This window comes from Bubalus kerabau, chromosome 6 (genome assembly GCF_029407905.1).
Source record: "Bubalus kerabau isolate K-KA32 ecotype Philippines breed swamp buffalo chromosome 6, PCC_UOA_SB_1v2, whole genome shotgun sequence".
NCBI lineage: Eukaryota > Metazoa > Chordata > Mammalia > Artiodactyla > Bovidae > Bubalus > Bubalus kerabau.
This window is the reverse complement of record NC_073629.1, coordinates 32933941-32951960: the sequence shown is the minus strand read 5'-3', so window position 1 is coordinate 32951960 and position 18020 is coordinate 32933941. Positions and strand designations below refer to the sequence as shown.

General features: G+C 41.2%; 1 protein-coding gene across 1 annotated transcript; it reads right to left on the bottom strand.

Moving 5' to 3' along the window:
• Positions 1-3908: 3908 nt before the first annotated feature.
• LOC129656413 (acidic mammalian chitinase-like) lies at positions 3909-16161 on the bottom strand. The gene is made up of 10 exons (XM_055587093.1): positions 16137-16161; positions 13962-13991; positions 12757-12961; positions 12371-12427; positions 10480-10645; positions 8491-8615; positions 7741-7864; positions 7397-7579; positions 6318-6434; positions 3909-4157 (listed from the first exon to the last, which is right to left on the bottom strand). The coding sequence occupies exons 1-10, from the start codon at positions 16159-16161 to the stop codon at positions 3909-3911; spliced, it is 1281 nt and encodes a 426-aa protein (XP_055443068.1).
• Between the last annotated feature and the right edge of the window lie 1859 nt (positions 16162-18020).

Below are 18020 nucleotides of genomic sequence, written 5' to 3'. Positions count from 1 at the left end.
TTGATTGCCTTCCTCATGTTCGTGTAAAACTCAAAGAACCAATAATCCCCCCTCCCCCTTTCCTATTTCATCATCTATTTAGTCTATCGGTCATCATCATACTGAATTCCAAACGTGCCTCAGGCAGAGTGGCAAGCACTGGGGATGCAGCAGGCATCAGAGTAGACTCATCTACTGGCTCCATGGCCCTGGACTGCAATGTGAGAAGGACTTCCCAGGGAGGCTAGTAGTTTGGATCTGCTCCCGTCTTCCAGTTTGAGTCATACCCTAAAGCCTCACAAGTTGCTCTAGGTGTGCCAAGGTCAAAAGTCATGAGAGACATGTTCAAAGTACTCATCTAGACATTGCCTTGTGTGTGTTCATTTGCTCAGTTGCACTCCCACTCTTTGCAGTCTCATGGACTGTAGCCCACTGGGATCCTCTGTCCATAGAATTTTCCAGGCAAGAATACTGGAATGGGTTGCCATTTCCTTCTCCAGGTGACCTTCCCCATCCAGGGATCGAACCTGCATCTCCTATGTTGGCAGGTGGATTCTTTACCACTGAGCCACCTGGGAAGCCCAGACATTGCCTGGAAGACAGGCCTTTTACTTCCAACACAAACCTTAATAACTCAAGTATAGTTTCTTCAGAATGGGCATTAAGTGTGGTCTAGCTTCTTGTATTGGGAAGGTCCTTCTATGCCTACTTAGCCTTCTTATTTATTTACTTATCTGGCTGCGTTGGGTCCTCGTTGTGGCACAGAGGGTCTTCATTGTGTCATGCAGGAGCTTTCTTTGCGGTGCATGGATGCTCTAACTGTGGCGTGTGGGCCCAGTAGTTGCAGCGTGTGGGCGCCAGAGAATGTAGGCTTCAGTAGTTGTGGAATTTGGGCTCTCTAGTTGTGGCACATGGGCTCCAGAGTATGCAGGCTCAGTGTTGCGGCACACAGGCTTAGTTACTCACAGCATGTTACTCACAGGATAACATGTGAGGTACTCACATGGATCTTAGTTCCCCTACCAGGGACTGAACCCGTGTGCCCTGCATTGCAAGGCAGATTCTTCATCACCAGACTACCAGAGTAGTCCCCTACTTAGCCTGATGGCAAGACTTCATGTGTCTGGATAACAAAGAGTGAGATGCTGCTAGTGCCTCAGAAAACTATAACCTGCTGTACTCTTCAAGGCCACCCCATGGTAAGTGTTAGCTGGTGAATGAGGCACTGGAGGGTGAAACCTACTGAATTATGCTGAGAGGCCTAATTCTTTAGGAGACAGGATCCTCTGAAGAAAATAGTGAGAGTTCACTGGAAATCAACTTAAAATATTAAGATAATCCTAGATACTTCAATCTAAAAACATTTACTCCATTTGATCTGATGATTTAAAGATTTTTATTATCATGTTAAAAGTATTTTTATGACTTGAAATTAGTCAAGATTAACCTTTCTCACCTCTCTCACACACATCCCTTTCTTTTCTCCTTTGGATCCATATAAATGCAGCTTTTTTCAGAGGTGGTAATTTAGCATTTGTTATTTTTCTGACACAGGGTCTTGGGCCCCTTCTTTGGAGGTGTTGACAAGAGTGAGAGAATTTTTTCACACTGTTGTTTGGTTCACACTCTCAAGGCTTTTGCCAGGGAAGGAAACTCCCCTTTCCAAAAGAGTAGTCTGATTTGATAAAAAGTAAAATTTTAACTTCCATAACACATGTATACCTGTGGCGGATTCATTTCAATATTTGGCAAAACCAATACAATATTGTAAAGTTTAAAAATAAAATAAAATTAAAAACAACAACAACAACAAAAACAACAACAAAAATAGCTTCTATTAAACTTCAGGGTCACTTGAAATGCTGAGCTATATATACAAGTATGTAAGAAAAAATACAGATGATTATAAAAAATAAAACATGCAGTGTCATCTTTATTTTACATATGGATTTGGTTCAAGGTGTTTATAGTTTTTTTAGGTTCTAATGGAGTAAAACCTAATCATAATGCTGTTTTAGTAAGGTAGGGCCTCCAAATTGACAGATAGACTGATATAATACATACACAACATGGAGTATTGGAAGACGGAGTTTGACATGCAGCATGAGAAAATCAGAAGCAAAGTAGAGTTTTTCCAACATTTTAAATTGAAGGCCAGTTACAACATGTGCAGGTTTGGTCAAACACCAGACCTTGGTTACACTGGAAGTAGAAGGTCCTGCCTCCTGCACACTGGTAGAACTTGGTGTTGTCTTCAGGATCGCTATAAATGCCATCTGCTTTACCAGTGCAGAAACCTTCATCTCCTTCACTGCCCCCATCACCACCACCTTCTCCACCACTGCCACTGTCTCCACCAATATTGGCACAGAAATCTTCACTTCTGGGTATCACTTGTTGATGATACTAAGTCTTGGTGGCTGATGGAGTGCATTCTAGAAGAACAAGAAGATCACTTCAAAGCATCGTCATAAGTTATCTTTGAGCCCAGAAGCAACAACTCTAGACTTCCTCCTGTATTGGCTTTGTTCTCCAAGAACTTGAGCCCCATGAGAGTTCTAAGCTGTGGCCAGGAAGAATGTTACAAGGGGACAGATGTCCAAGCAAGGAGGAAGGGAGAACAGGGCCACTGGAGTCCTAGCAGTGGTCCAAGCAGTCCTTGGCTTCTACTCTGTTTCCACTCAAGGGGGGAATGAACACAGCACTATAGTGACTGGATCAAGGATTTTATGTGGGAGGCTAATTAACACTTGTGTTAGCAGGGGAGGCTTATCTGTCCATTTTTCTGCCATAAGTAATACATCTGTATTTTTGTCATCTTGTTAACCTTAAGTGCTGTATTTTGATTTTTGTCATTTTCTTATGTTTTGTTTCTTAGGCTTTAGTTTTTGCTTGTTTCCTTTCAACATTGCCCTTTTGCTGTTTTTTTTCTCCCTCTGTCAATTCAGACATTTTGTTTTTCATTTTACTCTATTGCTAGAACATTCTCTACCACCACAATTTGCTGCCTCTTACTCCCTCATTCTGTAATTTGAGCGCATCTTTTTAAAAATTAATTTTATATATTTGTGTCTTTAGGCTGTATGAGTCTTTGTTGTTGTGTGTAGGTTTGTAGGTTTTCTCTAGTTGTGGCGAGCAGGGCTACTCTCTAGTTGGCTGCTCTGTCTTCTCATTGCAGCGGGCTTCTCTTGTTGCAGGGCACAGAATGTAGAGTGTGTGGGTTTCAGTAGTTGTGGCACATGGGCTTAGTTGCCCTGCAGCATGTGGGATCTTCCCAGACCAGGGATTAAACCCAAGTTCCCTGGATTGGCAGGCAGATTCTTAACCACTGGACAAACAGGAAAGTCCTGAACCCATCTTTTTGTAATTATCTTTTAACAGGTTTTACAGTAAAAACAAACAAACAATGATTCTGTGAATTTCCTGAAAGCAGAGACATAGGGAACCCTATATCTTCCACTTCTTTACCTCTGCCTCCACCTTTAGGCCTTCTCCAGAGATGCTTAGCCAAGGAACACACACTGTCACACACTACTGAGTCAGCAATGTGAGTCTTTATCCCTGTTCTTCTTCAAGACCTACCTCCAACCCTCACCACTAGCAGCCAAAGACAATATCTGCCTTTAAGGCAGGAGGGAAGTGGCTAAGCCAGCCTGCCTATTTCTAAGTTAGGATATGGTGCTCAGAACTGAGAGAGATGCAGTTTACCTTAGATAAAATGTTAGCACATACATCAGACTCACTTTGAAGGATCTGATTCTTCCTCCCAGACAAAGTTTTCCTGAGAAGAAAAGCCCATCTCTGAGGTATAAGGTATATTCAAAACCTTACCCACATAGCTACTGAACTTAGACTGGCCTCTTTGATTGAAGAATGCATTTCTAAAAAGCTTCTTCCTATAAACCTGTCCCTTTTTCCCATGTGAGGGTCTAGATGCTCTGTGGCTGCCTCATGCACTCTTGTCCCTCTGCAGTTGTCATTCTTGCAGCTTGACCTGCATCATCTTTAGAACAATGTGGTGAACTCAGTAGTGACCCAGCTGACGACAGGCCCAGGAGTGACTGCAGCTCGCGTATGAGTGGATATTTGCCCTCCTTGCAGAAGGAGCCTAAGAAGTCATCCAGGTTGATGGCCCAAACCATGGCCCCACCAAAATTGTTCTCCTTAAGAAAGTCAACCTGTGGACAAAGAGCATTTGGCAACCAAAATCAAATGGCATCTACACAACAAACAGTGGAGTACAGGGCGACAAGGTGATATTAGGGAGAAAAATGCAGGTGGGTTGAAACCCTGTCGATATATCTTTTTTTTTTTTTTTTTAATTTTATTTTATTTTTAAACTTAACATAACTGTATTAGATTTGCCAAATATCAAAATGAATCCGCCACAGGTATACATGTGTTCCCCATCCTGAACCCTCCTCCCTCCTCCCTCCTCATTCCATCCCTCTGGGTCGTCCCAGTGCACCAGCCCCAAGCATCCAGTATCGTGCATCGAACCTGGACTGGCAACTCATTTCATACATGATATTTTACATGTTTCAATGCCATTCTCCCAAATCTTCCCACCCTCTCCCTCCCCCACAGAGTCCATAAGACTGTTCTATACATCAGTGTCTCTTTTGCTGTCTCGTACACAGGGTTATTGTTACCATCTTTCTAAATTCCATATATATGCGTTAGTATACTGTATTGGTGTTTTTCTTTCTGGCTTACTTCACTCTGTATAATAGGCTCCAGTTTCATCCACCTCATTAGAACTGATTCAAATGTATTCTTTTTAATGGCTGAATAATACTCCATTGTGTATATGTACCACAGCTTTCTTATCCATTCATCTGCTGATGGACATCTAGGTTGCTTCCATGTCCTGGCTATTATAAACAGTGCTGCGATGAACATTGGGGTACTCGTGTCTCTTTCCCTTCTGGTTTTCTCAGTGTGTATGCCCAGCAGTGGGATTGCTGGATCATATATCTTTTATGAAAGGACGTGATATGCACTTTGTGAATTCAAGGTTTGATGGGCTATCTCAGCTCCATTCTTGTTTTCTTCCTCCAGTTAATAAATTCTTGCTGCTGCTGCTGCTGCTGCTAAGTCGCTTCAGTCATGTCTGACTCTGTGCGACCCCATAGACGGCAGCCCACCAGGCTCCCCCATCCCTGGGATTCTCCAGGCAAGAACACTGGAGTGGGTCGCCATTTCCTTATCCAATGCATGAATGTGAAAAGTGAAAGGGAAGTCGCTCAGTCATGTCCAACTCTTCACGACCTCATGGACTGCAGCCTGCCAGGCTCCTCTGTCCATGGGATTTTCCAGGCAAGAGTACTGGAGTGGGGTGTCATTGCCTTCTCCGTATAAATTCTTAGGTATATACATACACATATGGTATATTAATAGCATTAATTAATATAATAGTATATTAATAGTATATTAAATTAGCCAATATATATATAGCTTAATATACTATTAATAGTATATTAATAGTGTATTAAATTAGCTAATATATATATAGCTAATTTAACATACTATTAAATAATACTAGTATTCTAGGGTAAGCTACATTTCATTTTAGCTTTCATTACTTGCTTAATCTTTACAGGAACTACTAGGTTGATCTTTCTCTTTCACAAGTTTGTAGGAACTCATCCTGTCTTTCAGGGCTTGAGGACAAGGTATATCTGACACCAAAGTCTAGATTCTTAACCATTGCACCATACAGCTCTTTTTCTCCTCCATTTTGACCACCTTCTCCTGACCAAGATTCAGTAAAGATGCAGCATTATGGAAAGAGCCTAGACTCTGAGCCAGACAACAGTTCCATTACTGCCTTTGCATTTTCCAGCTATGAAACCTTGGATTAGTCACAGCATCTATGAACCTCAGTGTACACATCTGTAAACCAGAGAGGCTATTTCTTACTTCACTGGATTGTGTAGAATCAAGTTAGGTAATGGTTGTAAAGTATTTAAGTAAAAATGTAAAGGATATTTTCATTATTGTCCATGAAAATATTAGTCTTAAGCCTGGCTTATATAATCATTTCACGGAAGTTAGTATAGATTAATTCTGGACAAAAATTGGGGAAATAAATTTTAACCACCTTAGAATATTATACTATATGTTAGTGTATAGTAGTATATGCTGTACACTGGATCATTAAATCTGTATTTAATCATATCATTTGCTCTGTCTTGAGGGAAAGGTAAATCACAATGAGGTTGATTTATTCCACTTTGTACATATTTATAACTTTGAAGCCACAGATCTTAGTAAAATGGGCTCGTGATGAACTTAGGATTTGAAGCTAGAATTGCATTTTTTTACACTGCTCATACCTTATATTTGTAGCTCCTAATATTGTCATAGCCAACCCACTCAGTGTCTTTATAAGCATATGGAACCTTTTGGTCTTCAATCCAGGCATTTGTGGCTTCACTTAGGAATGTGCAAATCTATGAAGCGAAGGAAGAAGGCAACATTGAGCATGTCACAGATTATGTCATGCATTGCACGAGAAAGGAGGGGAAAAATAGTAAGAAATGGAAGAGGGATGGAAAAAGTGGCATTGTGAAATACCTACATTAATTTCACATATTTCTCTAGAAAGTAACTTTATATCATAAAACAAAGATACAAATTTCTATGAAACCAGGTACAAAGAAGTGAAATTCCAATTCTATAACCACAGTTTAGTTGAGAAATGGTAAGCATGACCATGAGTGATAAGGTCATTCTTCTGAAAACACTTGAGTCTCTGGCAAAAACTGCTAACTATTCTATCGGTCTGAATTTTTAACACAAGATTTGAATAGTTGTTGTTTAGTCACTTAGTCATGTCTGATTCTTTGCAACCCCATGGCTTGCAGCATGCCAGGCTCCTCTGTCCTCCACTATCTCCTGGAATCTTTTCAAATTCATATCCATTTAGTCAGTGAGGCTATCTAACCATCACATTCTCTCCAGTCCTCTTCTCATTTTGTCTTCAATCTTACCCATCATCAAGGTCTTTTCCAATAAGTTGGCTCTTCACATCAGGTGGCCCAAGTATTAGAGCTTCAGATTTGAGTAAATGCAATCAAATCAGATTTGAAAAAAGATCCAATTATTTGCCATCCCTGAGCTAACTTATTAAATCCTTCTCCATCTATTTACATGGATGTAATAGAATTCAGTATAGTTTTGAGCTATAGAAAAGATGGTCCCATATACTTCTAAACCCAAAAGGAAATTCACATTGATTTTTTTTAAGTGAAAAGTGTTCTTCAGCCATCAACCTGCCTTTCCACAGGCTATATGCTCTGAGCTTTGAGCTGCCAGGGTACAGGATCTCAAGAACATAAGGATAACAAGATGACTTGGAGAGTGGAAGAATTTTCCCCAGGGCATTTTAGCCTGAATTAGCCATGGTGGTTACCTCATAGTAAGCCCAGAAGCCAGCCTCACATGTGTAAGGACCAGATGACCCTGCCCCAGAGACTGGGGCACAGACTGAGGTGTCAGAAGTGCTGAGCCGGAAGGTCCTCCCATAGGTGGGGAACCCCATGATGAGCTTCTCTGAAGGGACCCCATTGTCTCTCCAGTACTTCATGGCATATTCCTGCAGAAGCAACACAGACGTTATTCCTCACCAGTGTTTGTCCCACATGATGAAAAATGTCTAGCTAATTGTCCCACAAAGAGAAAACCTTCCAACAAACAACACTCCTAATCTCTCCCCTGTCTTTCTTCTGCATATGATTAGGGGGTTTTCTTTCTTACACAGTTGAAATAATGCATGTTGCCTTGATCCTTGGATCCCACGTGCAGAGGACTGTTGTGTCCTGTACATGGGTCCCAGCCACCATGGAAGTCATAGGTCATCACGCTTATGAAATCAAGAAGCCTAGAACAAGAGAATTTGAGCCATCATGATACGGGAGCATTTTTTAATAGACAATTTAAGAGCAAGAAATGATAGCCGTGGAAATTCATGATGTCAAGTAGATATCCATATGATCCCATTAGTGTGGCTTCCTAGGTGTCTCCTGGTTATCTTCTGTGACTCCCGTGAGGCTAGACAGAAAGTCTCCTTTACTTCCTTGAAAGATTAAGGGCAAACCCAGAGCAGAAGATAAGGAAATATAGTTGTTAGAGTATGTGTCTCAGAAACACATGTCTCTAGGATTATGGGAACTGCAGGTGGAAAGCTTTCCTATTGTTTTGTCAATAATAGCTTTCTTGATTTTACAGCTTTTCAAAAGAAACTGTCAGTGAAAATTGCTGTTACATATAAAGATTTTCCAAGATCGTAAATCTTATTTCTCTTTCCCCTAAAGCCTACCATAGTGACAATATAAAGGGGTCACCACCTTATCCCAGAACCACTAAATATTCAAACATTTTTGGCAATTGATGGTACCAACCTTCTCAACATTATGTTTACATAACTACTGGGAATGCTTTCTACTAAAATGTTTGGGGAATCTCTGCTCTGGGATGTGGAGGCCCTGGGAAGCTCATCGCACTAACTTTCCAATCTCTGCAATTTCATATCCTGCATCAGTGGTCTCTTTGCCAGCAGACACAGCTGCTGTGATCAGCAGTCTGGGTTTTCCTGTTTCTTCAGCCTCTTCTTCAAAAGCCTGTATCATTTCCTGGAGAGAGAAAAGAGAGTGGATTTTAGTGGTTGTCTTCATTATCTATTCCCTATGGTGAGAACCCCACAGGATATCCCCCACATAAAGCCACTCATCAAGACTGGGAGACTTAGCTACTTTACCTAATGCATCAAAACAAACACAGAGAATTAGGAGAAAAAAAAAAGAGGAGACATGTTCCAGTCAAGAGAAGAAGACAAAATCTCAGAAAAAGAATGAAATGAAATGGAAATAACCAATCTACCTGAGAAAGAGTTCAACCAAATGATCATAAAGATACTGAACTTGGGAGGAGAAGGGAAGAAAACAATGACAAAATCAACAAATAGCTAGAAAATATAAAAAAAAAAAAAACTAAAACTAAACAGAAGGTATAACTGAACTGCAAAATACCCTATATGTGTTCAACAACAGATTTGGAAGAGGTAGAAAAATCAGTGAGCCAAAAGACAAAGTAATGGAACTCACTAACACAGAACAGCAGGTTGAACAAAGGATTTTAAAAAGTGAAGATACTTTAAGGAACCTTTGGTACAGTATCAAGTAGAACAGCATTCTCATTATACAGTTCCAGAAGTAGAAGAGAAAGGGACATAAAATTATTTGAAGAAATAGCAACTGAAGACTTCCTAATCTGGGAAAGGAAATAGACATCCAGGTCCAAGATGCTTAGAGAATTCAAAATAAAATGAACCCAAAGAGACATGCTCTAAGACACATTGTAATACAAATGGTAAAATTTAATGGAAAAAAAAAATTTGCTGCTTTAAGGAAAGCAGAAAGGGAAAAATAATCTGTTACTTAAAAGTGAAATCCCATAAGGCTATCGTTAGATTTTTCTGCAGAAACCTTATAGGCCAGTAGGAAGAGGCATAACATATTCTTACATATTCTTAAGCTATAAGGAAAGAAAGGGGATGAGGACTAAGTCCTGGGAGGAGGGTATTAGTTTCTCTTCCTATATATGAAATGACAGGGCTTCCCAGGTGGTGCTAGTGTTAAAAAAAAAACCCACCTGCCAATGGAGGAGACACAAGATACACAAGTTCAGTCCCTGGGTCAGGAAGCTCCCCTGGAGAAGGAAATAGCAACCCACTCCTGTATTCTTGCCTGGAGAATCCCATGAACAGAGGAGCCTGGCAAGCAGCAGTCCATAGGGTGGCAGAGTTGGCCACAACTGAAGTGACTTAGCATACACACACACACACACACACACATATGTTTGTCCTAGAAGTTCATTTAGATCTTTCCATAAGATGTTATAGGAATTCTACTCAGCCTTAAAAAAGAATGAAATCCTGCCGTTTGCAACCACATGGATAGAGGTAAGGGTATTTTGCTAAGTGAAATGAATGAGAGGGAGAAAAACAAATACTGTATTATATTAATCATATATGGAATCTGAGGAGAAAAAAAAAAAAACCAGCAAACAAATAAAAGCAAATTCATAGATATAGAGAATGAATTGGTGGTTACCAGAGAGGAAGGGAGTTGGGGGGTGGACAAAACAGATGAAAGACATCAGCTTCATGGTGATGGCTAATAACTGGATTTATGGTTGTGATCACTCTGCAATGTACACAGATGTTGAACTATAATGCTGTGTTACCAGAAACATATAATAAAAAAAGAATTTCTTCATTGGATTCCTTCAGCTACCTGTATCCTCCCAGTAAATTCTCTTTTGATTTAAGCTGCCCAGAGAGTCTGTTTCTATTGCTTGCAACTCCCAAACACCTTCATAAGTGTACTTCTGAGGACAACAGCATTTGCTATCCCCGGGAAACGCAACTCTCACAGACAGTCCATGAAGGCACTAGCCTCTCTACGAAAAGACACAGAACTAGTGCTTCATTCCCACCTTAATCAGGATGGTAAATCGCTGTTTGTCCTCAGGTGGGCTTCCCCTGGACCCTGGATATTCGATATCCAAGTCAATGCCATCAAATTCATGTTGACGAAGGAAGTCAATGATAGAACAGATGAAGATTTTTCGGTTGGCAGCTGAGGAGACCATGGTGGTGAATCTAGGCAGAGAGTTTGTCTATATTAACATCACCGATCCTTAAATCCTCCTTACACCCTCGAATATCAATTTTATTATGCATTTTATAATAACTTCTGTTGGATTTTTACAGCTAAGGTGAATTCAAATTGTTAATGGTAATTAGTAGAAAAGTTTATAATTAAAATTTTATTTTCTTCAGTATACCCAATGAATAATATTTTTCTGTTTATAGGATCAATGGTACATGTGCATTTTACTTATTAGTGAGATCTTTCAGGGGCAGTGGTTTAGCTACCACAGTTCTTTGATCCTAAGATGTTTATTTTTCTATTTACTGTTTCCAAAATTAAGATGTGATTTATAAAATGTGAATACATTTAATGAAGCACTTCTGGCCCCCAATATATGAATATATTGTGAGTCTTGTATTTGAAGGTGACTTAATATCTAGAAAAATTAGTGCCTCTGCCATAGTCGTAATTTTATAGTCTATTAACATATATTCAAACCCTCTTGGTTAGTTCCTGATTATAAAAAGCCTGTGGTAAACCCTTTGTAAACTGGATCACAACCTCCCTAATTCATCTCCTTTTTCTTTTTTCTTTTCTTTTTTAGTTCTGGTATTCAATGGCTATACTTTTTTTAAATAAAAAAAAAATGACTAGCACAAACTGGGTAATCTAAAAAGTAAAGAGCAGAGATATTGTCTGGAGTTTGGGGGAATTGACCTGCAAATATTTTCTTATTTAAATGATTTGTGAGCAAGATAAGAAAAAGTTCTACTGGCAGAATGGACTTGAGGTAAAAGAAATATTGATCAAATGCTATATGTGAGAATTAGCTTGTTACCTGATAGGTAACTGCCAGAAGTTTCACTTGGCTATTAGAGTGAGAATAAAAACACTCATTACATTTTGCTCCAGCATTTTAAGCATGACTGGCTACCTCGGGAAAATTGTGGAGGGAAGAAGAGAGGGGCAAGTTAATTTTCATGTCAAATAACTTTGTGCTGTCTAATTTTAAAATAATTATGGGAAGACATTGGGCTTCCCAGGTGGCGCTAGTTGTAAAGAACCCGCCTACCAGTGCAGGAGACATGAGGTATGGCTTGATCCTGGGTTAGGAAGATCCCCTGGAAAAGGGCATGGCAACCCACTCCAGTGTTCTTGCCTGGAGAATCCCATGGACAGAAGAGCCTGGCAGGCTGCAGTTCATAAGGTCACAAAGAGTGGGACATGACTGAAGCGACTTAGCACACACAGCACATGGGGAGACATCAACTTCATAATTTAAAAAGTCGCTTACCACTGACTTGGACAACTTTCAACATACAAGTCAAGTCTAACCTCATCATCTCTTTTTTCTAACTCAGAGTCAAAAAGCCTGTGAGGTTACCAATCCTCCTTTCTCGATACTTCCTCAGAAAAGAGCCTATGACCCAGCCCAGGGCTCATGCTCTTATGGCAGCCCAGGTGCTTCTCCGTCACCAAGCCAGTCTGTCTCACTCACCATTGTCCACCGTCTTTTGAGTGTTTCCCCATTATTTCCCCCTTTCTACTGCTATTTCTCCAGGTCTGCTGCAGTCAGCCCTTCCCACCCACGGACAGTTTCTTCTTAAGAGCTGGCCTCTTTACCCCTGGAATATTCATTTTCACCTCCCCACTGGTATCTTATTTTCCCACTCCAGCTTGAGGGTTTCTTTCTTTTGCCTCCACTCTCATTTTCTGGCCATGGAAAGACTTACTTCTGAGTGCCAAAGTTCCAGCCACCAACAGCCAGCAAAGTGACCAGATCTTTGTGGCTGCAGAAAGAAACCAAGAGGCACATTTAAGTGAAAGCTCTGTGAGCTTTAGGATACATATATTGCAGAAAACAACTCTTCTATCCCCATTCTTGAGTCTCTGGGAAATGGGCAACAGCCAAGTACAAGCTCTAAAGTTCCCATGGCAAGTGCTCCTCCCATCTGCCCACATTAGTCTTTACATCATAGGTTACCACATATGCGTCAGAAATCTGCAAAGGACTGCCTTTCAGAATCTTATGATATTTGGGAATAAACTGGGGACAGAACTTGGGCTCTCCACTTTCCCTCATTGATTCCCATTCACTTTGGATTCAAGTCCTACTGACTGTTCTTTCAGGGCTTGGAACTCAGGATACAGGACATCAATATCATTCCATTCATAGGGAGCAATCTTGTTGTCATTCATGGTGGCAAAAGCATATATCAGGTGTGTGCACAGACATGGGTCCATATCCTTGGGGAAGAACTTGGCTGGTTCTGGTCGATACTGAGACCAGTTGGTAAGGTAGCACACTAGCTTATAGGCTGAACCTGCAAGAGAAAGCGGCAGTCATTGTGGTGGTGGGCTCCACTGTCTGTGTCACTTGCTGATGAGCTCCTCAAGGGGAAGGGGTCCCTACGAGGTCACATGGCAGACAGTCATGACACTTTTGTCAACAGAATCCCAGCAAGGCCTAAGCTTATTTCTTGACCCAGAAAGTTTGAGATCATTTCAAGTCAACACATAAAATAAAATAAATTTGCCATCATAGCAGCAAGTGGTAAGGTTAATGATGCCCCTCAAATAATTCATAATTTCAAAGATTACTCAATTTCACTACCAATAAAACAAATATCTTTTGTTGATTGCATATGATATGACTGATATTTTATTTAGAGGCTTTATGCAAATTTTAATTCCCATACAGCCTAATGGGGGAAGCATTCTCATTTTCAGATGAGACTTGGGACTACTCAAGGCTGAAAGTTTAAGATGAATTCCAATTCATTCATCCATTTATTCCGCAAATACTGATTGTGCCTACACTACTTCCAGGCAGTCTTGCTCCAGAGCTCATGCTCTTCCCAGTCTCCTGAGTCCCCATATCTGGATTTTAGTCATGTTCACATCTACAGCCAATGCCTAGTTATTAGAAATAATGTGAAGATATTTGAGGGGGAAAAAGACAAAACAAAGAAGAGTATAAACTACAAAGGTAATAAATACTTTACTAGTCTTGGCATCAGAATATAGGTTTAAGTCCTGATTCTGAACAATCAAGGACAAATCACTTCTGCCTCTCTGCTTTAGTTTCCCCATCTATAAAGTGAATTATTCTGGATTAGGTGAGCTATAGGCCCCCTCCCATTGCTGCCTTTCTGAGATCAAGCAAAACAGGCTGGGAGCTAGCTCAAGTTCCGACATCACAAAACAGGCCCTAGTCCTGACATCATGAAAGGTGGAGGAAATTCAGAGTCAGAAGAAAGGAGGGAAAGAAGAGTAACTATCAGGAAAATTGGAGTGTGGATAGGAGGTTGTGTTACTCCTTACCTAGTTGTACCTGCAGCAGAACAGCCAAGGCTGAAATAAACAAAGAAGCAAAACTCAGAAACAAGCACCCTTAGATGGGCTTCCCAGTTAGGATCCGGTGCTACCCAGGAGACTTTCAGAATGTCAAGGGCCTGGGAGTTTTTGGATTTATCAGTGGTATTTTCCAGGACCCCATTTCATCCTTCTCAGGCCTGGATCCCAAGTTCCTCTACACAGAGTCCAAGGCATGGGGGAATAACTCATGTAGAAGCTTCACTAAAACAAAAGCCCACCCTCCTCTGCATTCCCAGGGATACCCCATGATGTGTGGGAAGGAAGAAGAGCAAAAAGAGTGGGAGACTCATAGGCCCAGAACAACATCCTCCCCATCATGCCTACACACTGGCCACCTGGGCAGCCTCTGGGCTTAGTCTTATATAAGACTTTTATCCCTGCGGGAAAAGCACAGCTGCCGCCTCCTTGCACAGGTGCCCAAGGTTGTCACGTTCATACCTCCACCCATCTCAGACTCATAGGAATGTAAGGTGGAGAGTCCCAGGAATATTCCCTCACCAGCCCAGGCCTGGATATTCTGACAGAACCCTGTACAATTGGAGGACTTAGCTCAGCACCGAGGCCAAGTCTATGAAAGCCCAGAGAAGGAATGAAGGGCACGGTTCTGGAGTCAGGGTCCCAAGCCAGAAAAACACATGGGGGTTAGTTGTGATACTGAGCAGCTTTCATTTAAGGAATGTAATTTTCCTCCTACAGGACCAGCCCTTATCTTAAGGCCAGTGGCCAGGGTCCTGGAATGAACCTGATACAGGGAAGGGGCAGGATCAGCCTCATCTTCTCCCCCTTGTCTCCTGGGGATTTTACGGCCACAGTTCTGGGGGAAGGATAGAAGCAGACAGAGGATGCTGCAGGTGCCAGCTTTCCTCCCATATTGGGATGAGGAGAGGGCATCAGCTGTCAGATAAACATGAACCTTGTACCTCTGCCCTCTTGTCCTCATTTTGGACGGGGTGGTGGCATCAGGGTGTAAGGAACATTTTTGATCTGATTGTTTTATAAATTGAGTTAGAAATCTCATCTGGACAAGCTGAAGCTATAAAAAGTTTGGAGTAAACTAAAAAGCCATGGATACAACTGGGCTCTAAACAATGTACTGAATCAACCCATTTAAATGATTGACTTTCTAACTGATATTTTTATAATATATCAACAGCATAGTAGGACAGTAAGGGATAAAAAAGGAATAATCCTGAAAAGAGTGGAACAAAGGTAGCTAGCATAACTTTATCTCAGTTCCTACTGATTTTCATCTCTGAAAAATACCAAAAACACAAGCATGTAAATAAAAATACCAATTAAAAAGAGGTGGTGCAGGAAGATGAATAGAGAAAAGAGAACCCAACAAGAGATGGGAGAGTAAAACAAGCATTGGAAGAAAACTAGCCTTTCTTTTAGGACCATGCTTCTAGCATCAATGTAGATAGAAATGCTGCCATAGTCAATTGAGATAGGAGAATTAGAAGCAGACATATTTGTGCATGTCAGGATTCCCTTGGAAATTTGAAATGATGAAAGAAGAATAGAAAAGTGTAGAGCTCCGTGTAAAGACTACTTCACGCCTACCAGATCCAGAGAGAAAAGAAATCAGGCAAGAATAAGGCTCCATCTCCAATTATAGAGGGACATCTCTGATAGCTTAGTTGAGAAAGAATCCACCTGCAATGCAGGGAACCCCGGTTCAATTCCTGGGTTGGGAAGATCCCCTGGAGAAGGGATAGGCTACCCACTCCAGTATTCTTGGGCTCCCCTTGTGGCTCAACTGGTAAAGAATTCACCTGCAGTGTGGGAGACCTGGGTTTGATCCCAGGGTTGGGAAGATCCCCTGGAGAAGGGAACAGCTATCTATTCCAGTATTCTGGCCTGGAGAATTCCATGAGCTGTATAGTTCATGGGGTCACTAAGAGTCCGACATGACTGAGTGACCTTTACTTCAGGTTTCCCTAGTAGCTAAGGTGGTAAAGCATCCACCTGTAATGCAGGAGACCCAAGTTCAATCCCTGGGTAGGGAAGATCCCACTCCATTATTCTTGCCTGGAGAATTACATGAACAGGGGAGCCTGGTGGGCTGCAAAGAGTTGGACACGACTGAGCAATTAACACACACACCAATTACAGACTCACCTGTGAGGAGAATATGCTTTGCCATGGTTGCTGTCAGTACTGGTCTTGCAGAGCCTGGATTTGCCTTTTATATCATCTGACTACCAGGTCGTCATAAAGGATATCTTCCAAGCGGAGAGCATCTAACCCAGATGTGTATATAGCTAATCAGTAAGTCAACAGATCTCCTCCCCTACAACCACTCATGGACCTCCAACCTGCACTCCTCCACCACCTCCTCTGCTCAATAAGGACAAAACATCTCCTAACGAGGCGGCAGAAACCATCACCATAAAAAGTACCCGCTTAATAGGGTGGGTTTTTTTTTTTTTTTTTTTTGGCAGTTCTCAGGGCTGATAGACATCCATTTAAACATTATGATTAGATTCTTATGCTGTGGACATTTAGTGCCTGGCATCAAAGCATGTATTTATTGAAAAGTAAACACTAAAAATCCTTGGAAGGTATTAACTGTTCTTAAACCTTTTTTCTTTGTAGAATTAGTCTTATATAACTTATGCAATCAGTGCCTAAGAAAAGTTCATCTTTAGGTGCTACTTTATGAACCTTCTACACCTGTTCTTTGGAATGTATGTGCTCAGTTGCTCAGTCATGTCCTACTCTTTGTGATCCCATGGACTGTAGCCTTCTGTCTGTGGGATTTCCCAGGCAAGAACGCTGGAATGCTGGAGTGGATTGTCATTTCCTCCTTCAGGGAGGAAACCCAAGGATCGAACCCACTTCTCCGTGTCTCCTGCACTAGCAGGCCGATTCTTTACCACTGAGCCCCCCAGTGTGAGGCAACCTTAGTCATGATTATACAGTAATTTTATCTAAAAACATATGGTTCCCAAAATGTACCCTCTGAAGGTCAGTAAGAACTCTCTAATCCACAGTTCCAAATTATATCTAGAAAACGTTTAAAAATATTTTGTGCTGCAGACAGATAGAGATGATGGGGATGCTATTGGGGTCTCTTTTAATACAGATATTTGCAACTTGACCATTGATGGAACTTTTTGTTTAAAATTTATTCCAGTTCAGCTTCCTAAACATTATGCACTACTATTATCCTATTAAAAACGTCTGCCTCGGCCAAAATGGTCTGTTCATTGTCCCCAACGTGTTTTGCCTGCCTTTGCTCACACTGTCTCTCCATACTTTGCCTGTCATGTCTTCTCCTTCTCCTCACTGCCTACCCCAGTATTACAGTTCTTCAAGGCCCAGCTCGGATCCTCTCTTGGAAGCTCAATGATCTCTCCTTCCTCTGAAACACTCATGTCCTCTAGCACATACTGCCTCAAGTATGTCAAGTACATACTGTGCTTGCTTCCATGATGCTGTCCCGTGACGGTACCTGCAAAGCAGGTGGTGGACATATGAGTGCCCATCATGGGATGCCGGCACCTTAGCAGACTTATTGTAGATATACACTGACTTTTATTTTTATCACATTTAGAAACTAAATAATTGTATCCATTCTCCCAGTGATGATTAGGTCCTGGATATCTGGTTCTGACTAATAGGGCCAGAGAAAGTCTGGTAGAAGTGCTTCCAGGGATGATTTCAGTTATAAAAATAGTAATATCAGCAAACACTATAAGCACTTACTATATGCCAGAGATCATTCTGGTATTTATATAATTAAAGAATTTATTTTTTACAAATGACTAAAACCAGCTCTGAGCTTCCCGGGTGGCCCAGTGATAAAGAATCCATCTGCCAGTGCAGGAGATGCAGGTTTGATCCCTGGGTTGTGAAGATCCCCTGAAGAAGGAAATCCAGTATACTTGCCTTGGAATTCCCATGGACACAGGAGCCTGAAGGGCTACAGTCCATGGGGTTGCAAAAGAATAAGACGTGACTTAGCTACTAAAACAAACAAACAACAACAAAAAATACAAC

Coding starts and splice junctions, on each gene's coding strand:
- LOC129656413 (XM_055587093.1), bottom strand. CDS start 16,161: ATGGCAAAGCATATTCTCCTCACAG. Junction 10,646..12,370: donor TGGAACTTTGGCACTCAGAA/GTAAGTCTTTCC, acceptor CTCTCTGCCTAG/ATTCACCACCATGGTCTCCT. Junction 4,158..6,317: donor TTAGGAGCTACAAATATAAG/GTATGAGCAGTG, acceptor CTTTGTCCACAG/GTTGACTTTCTTAAGGAGAA.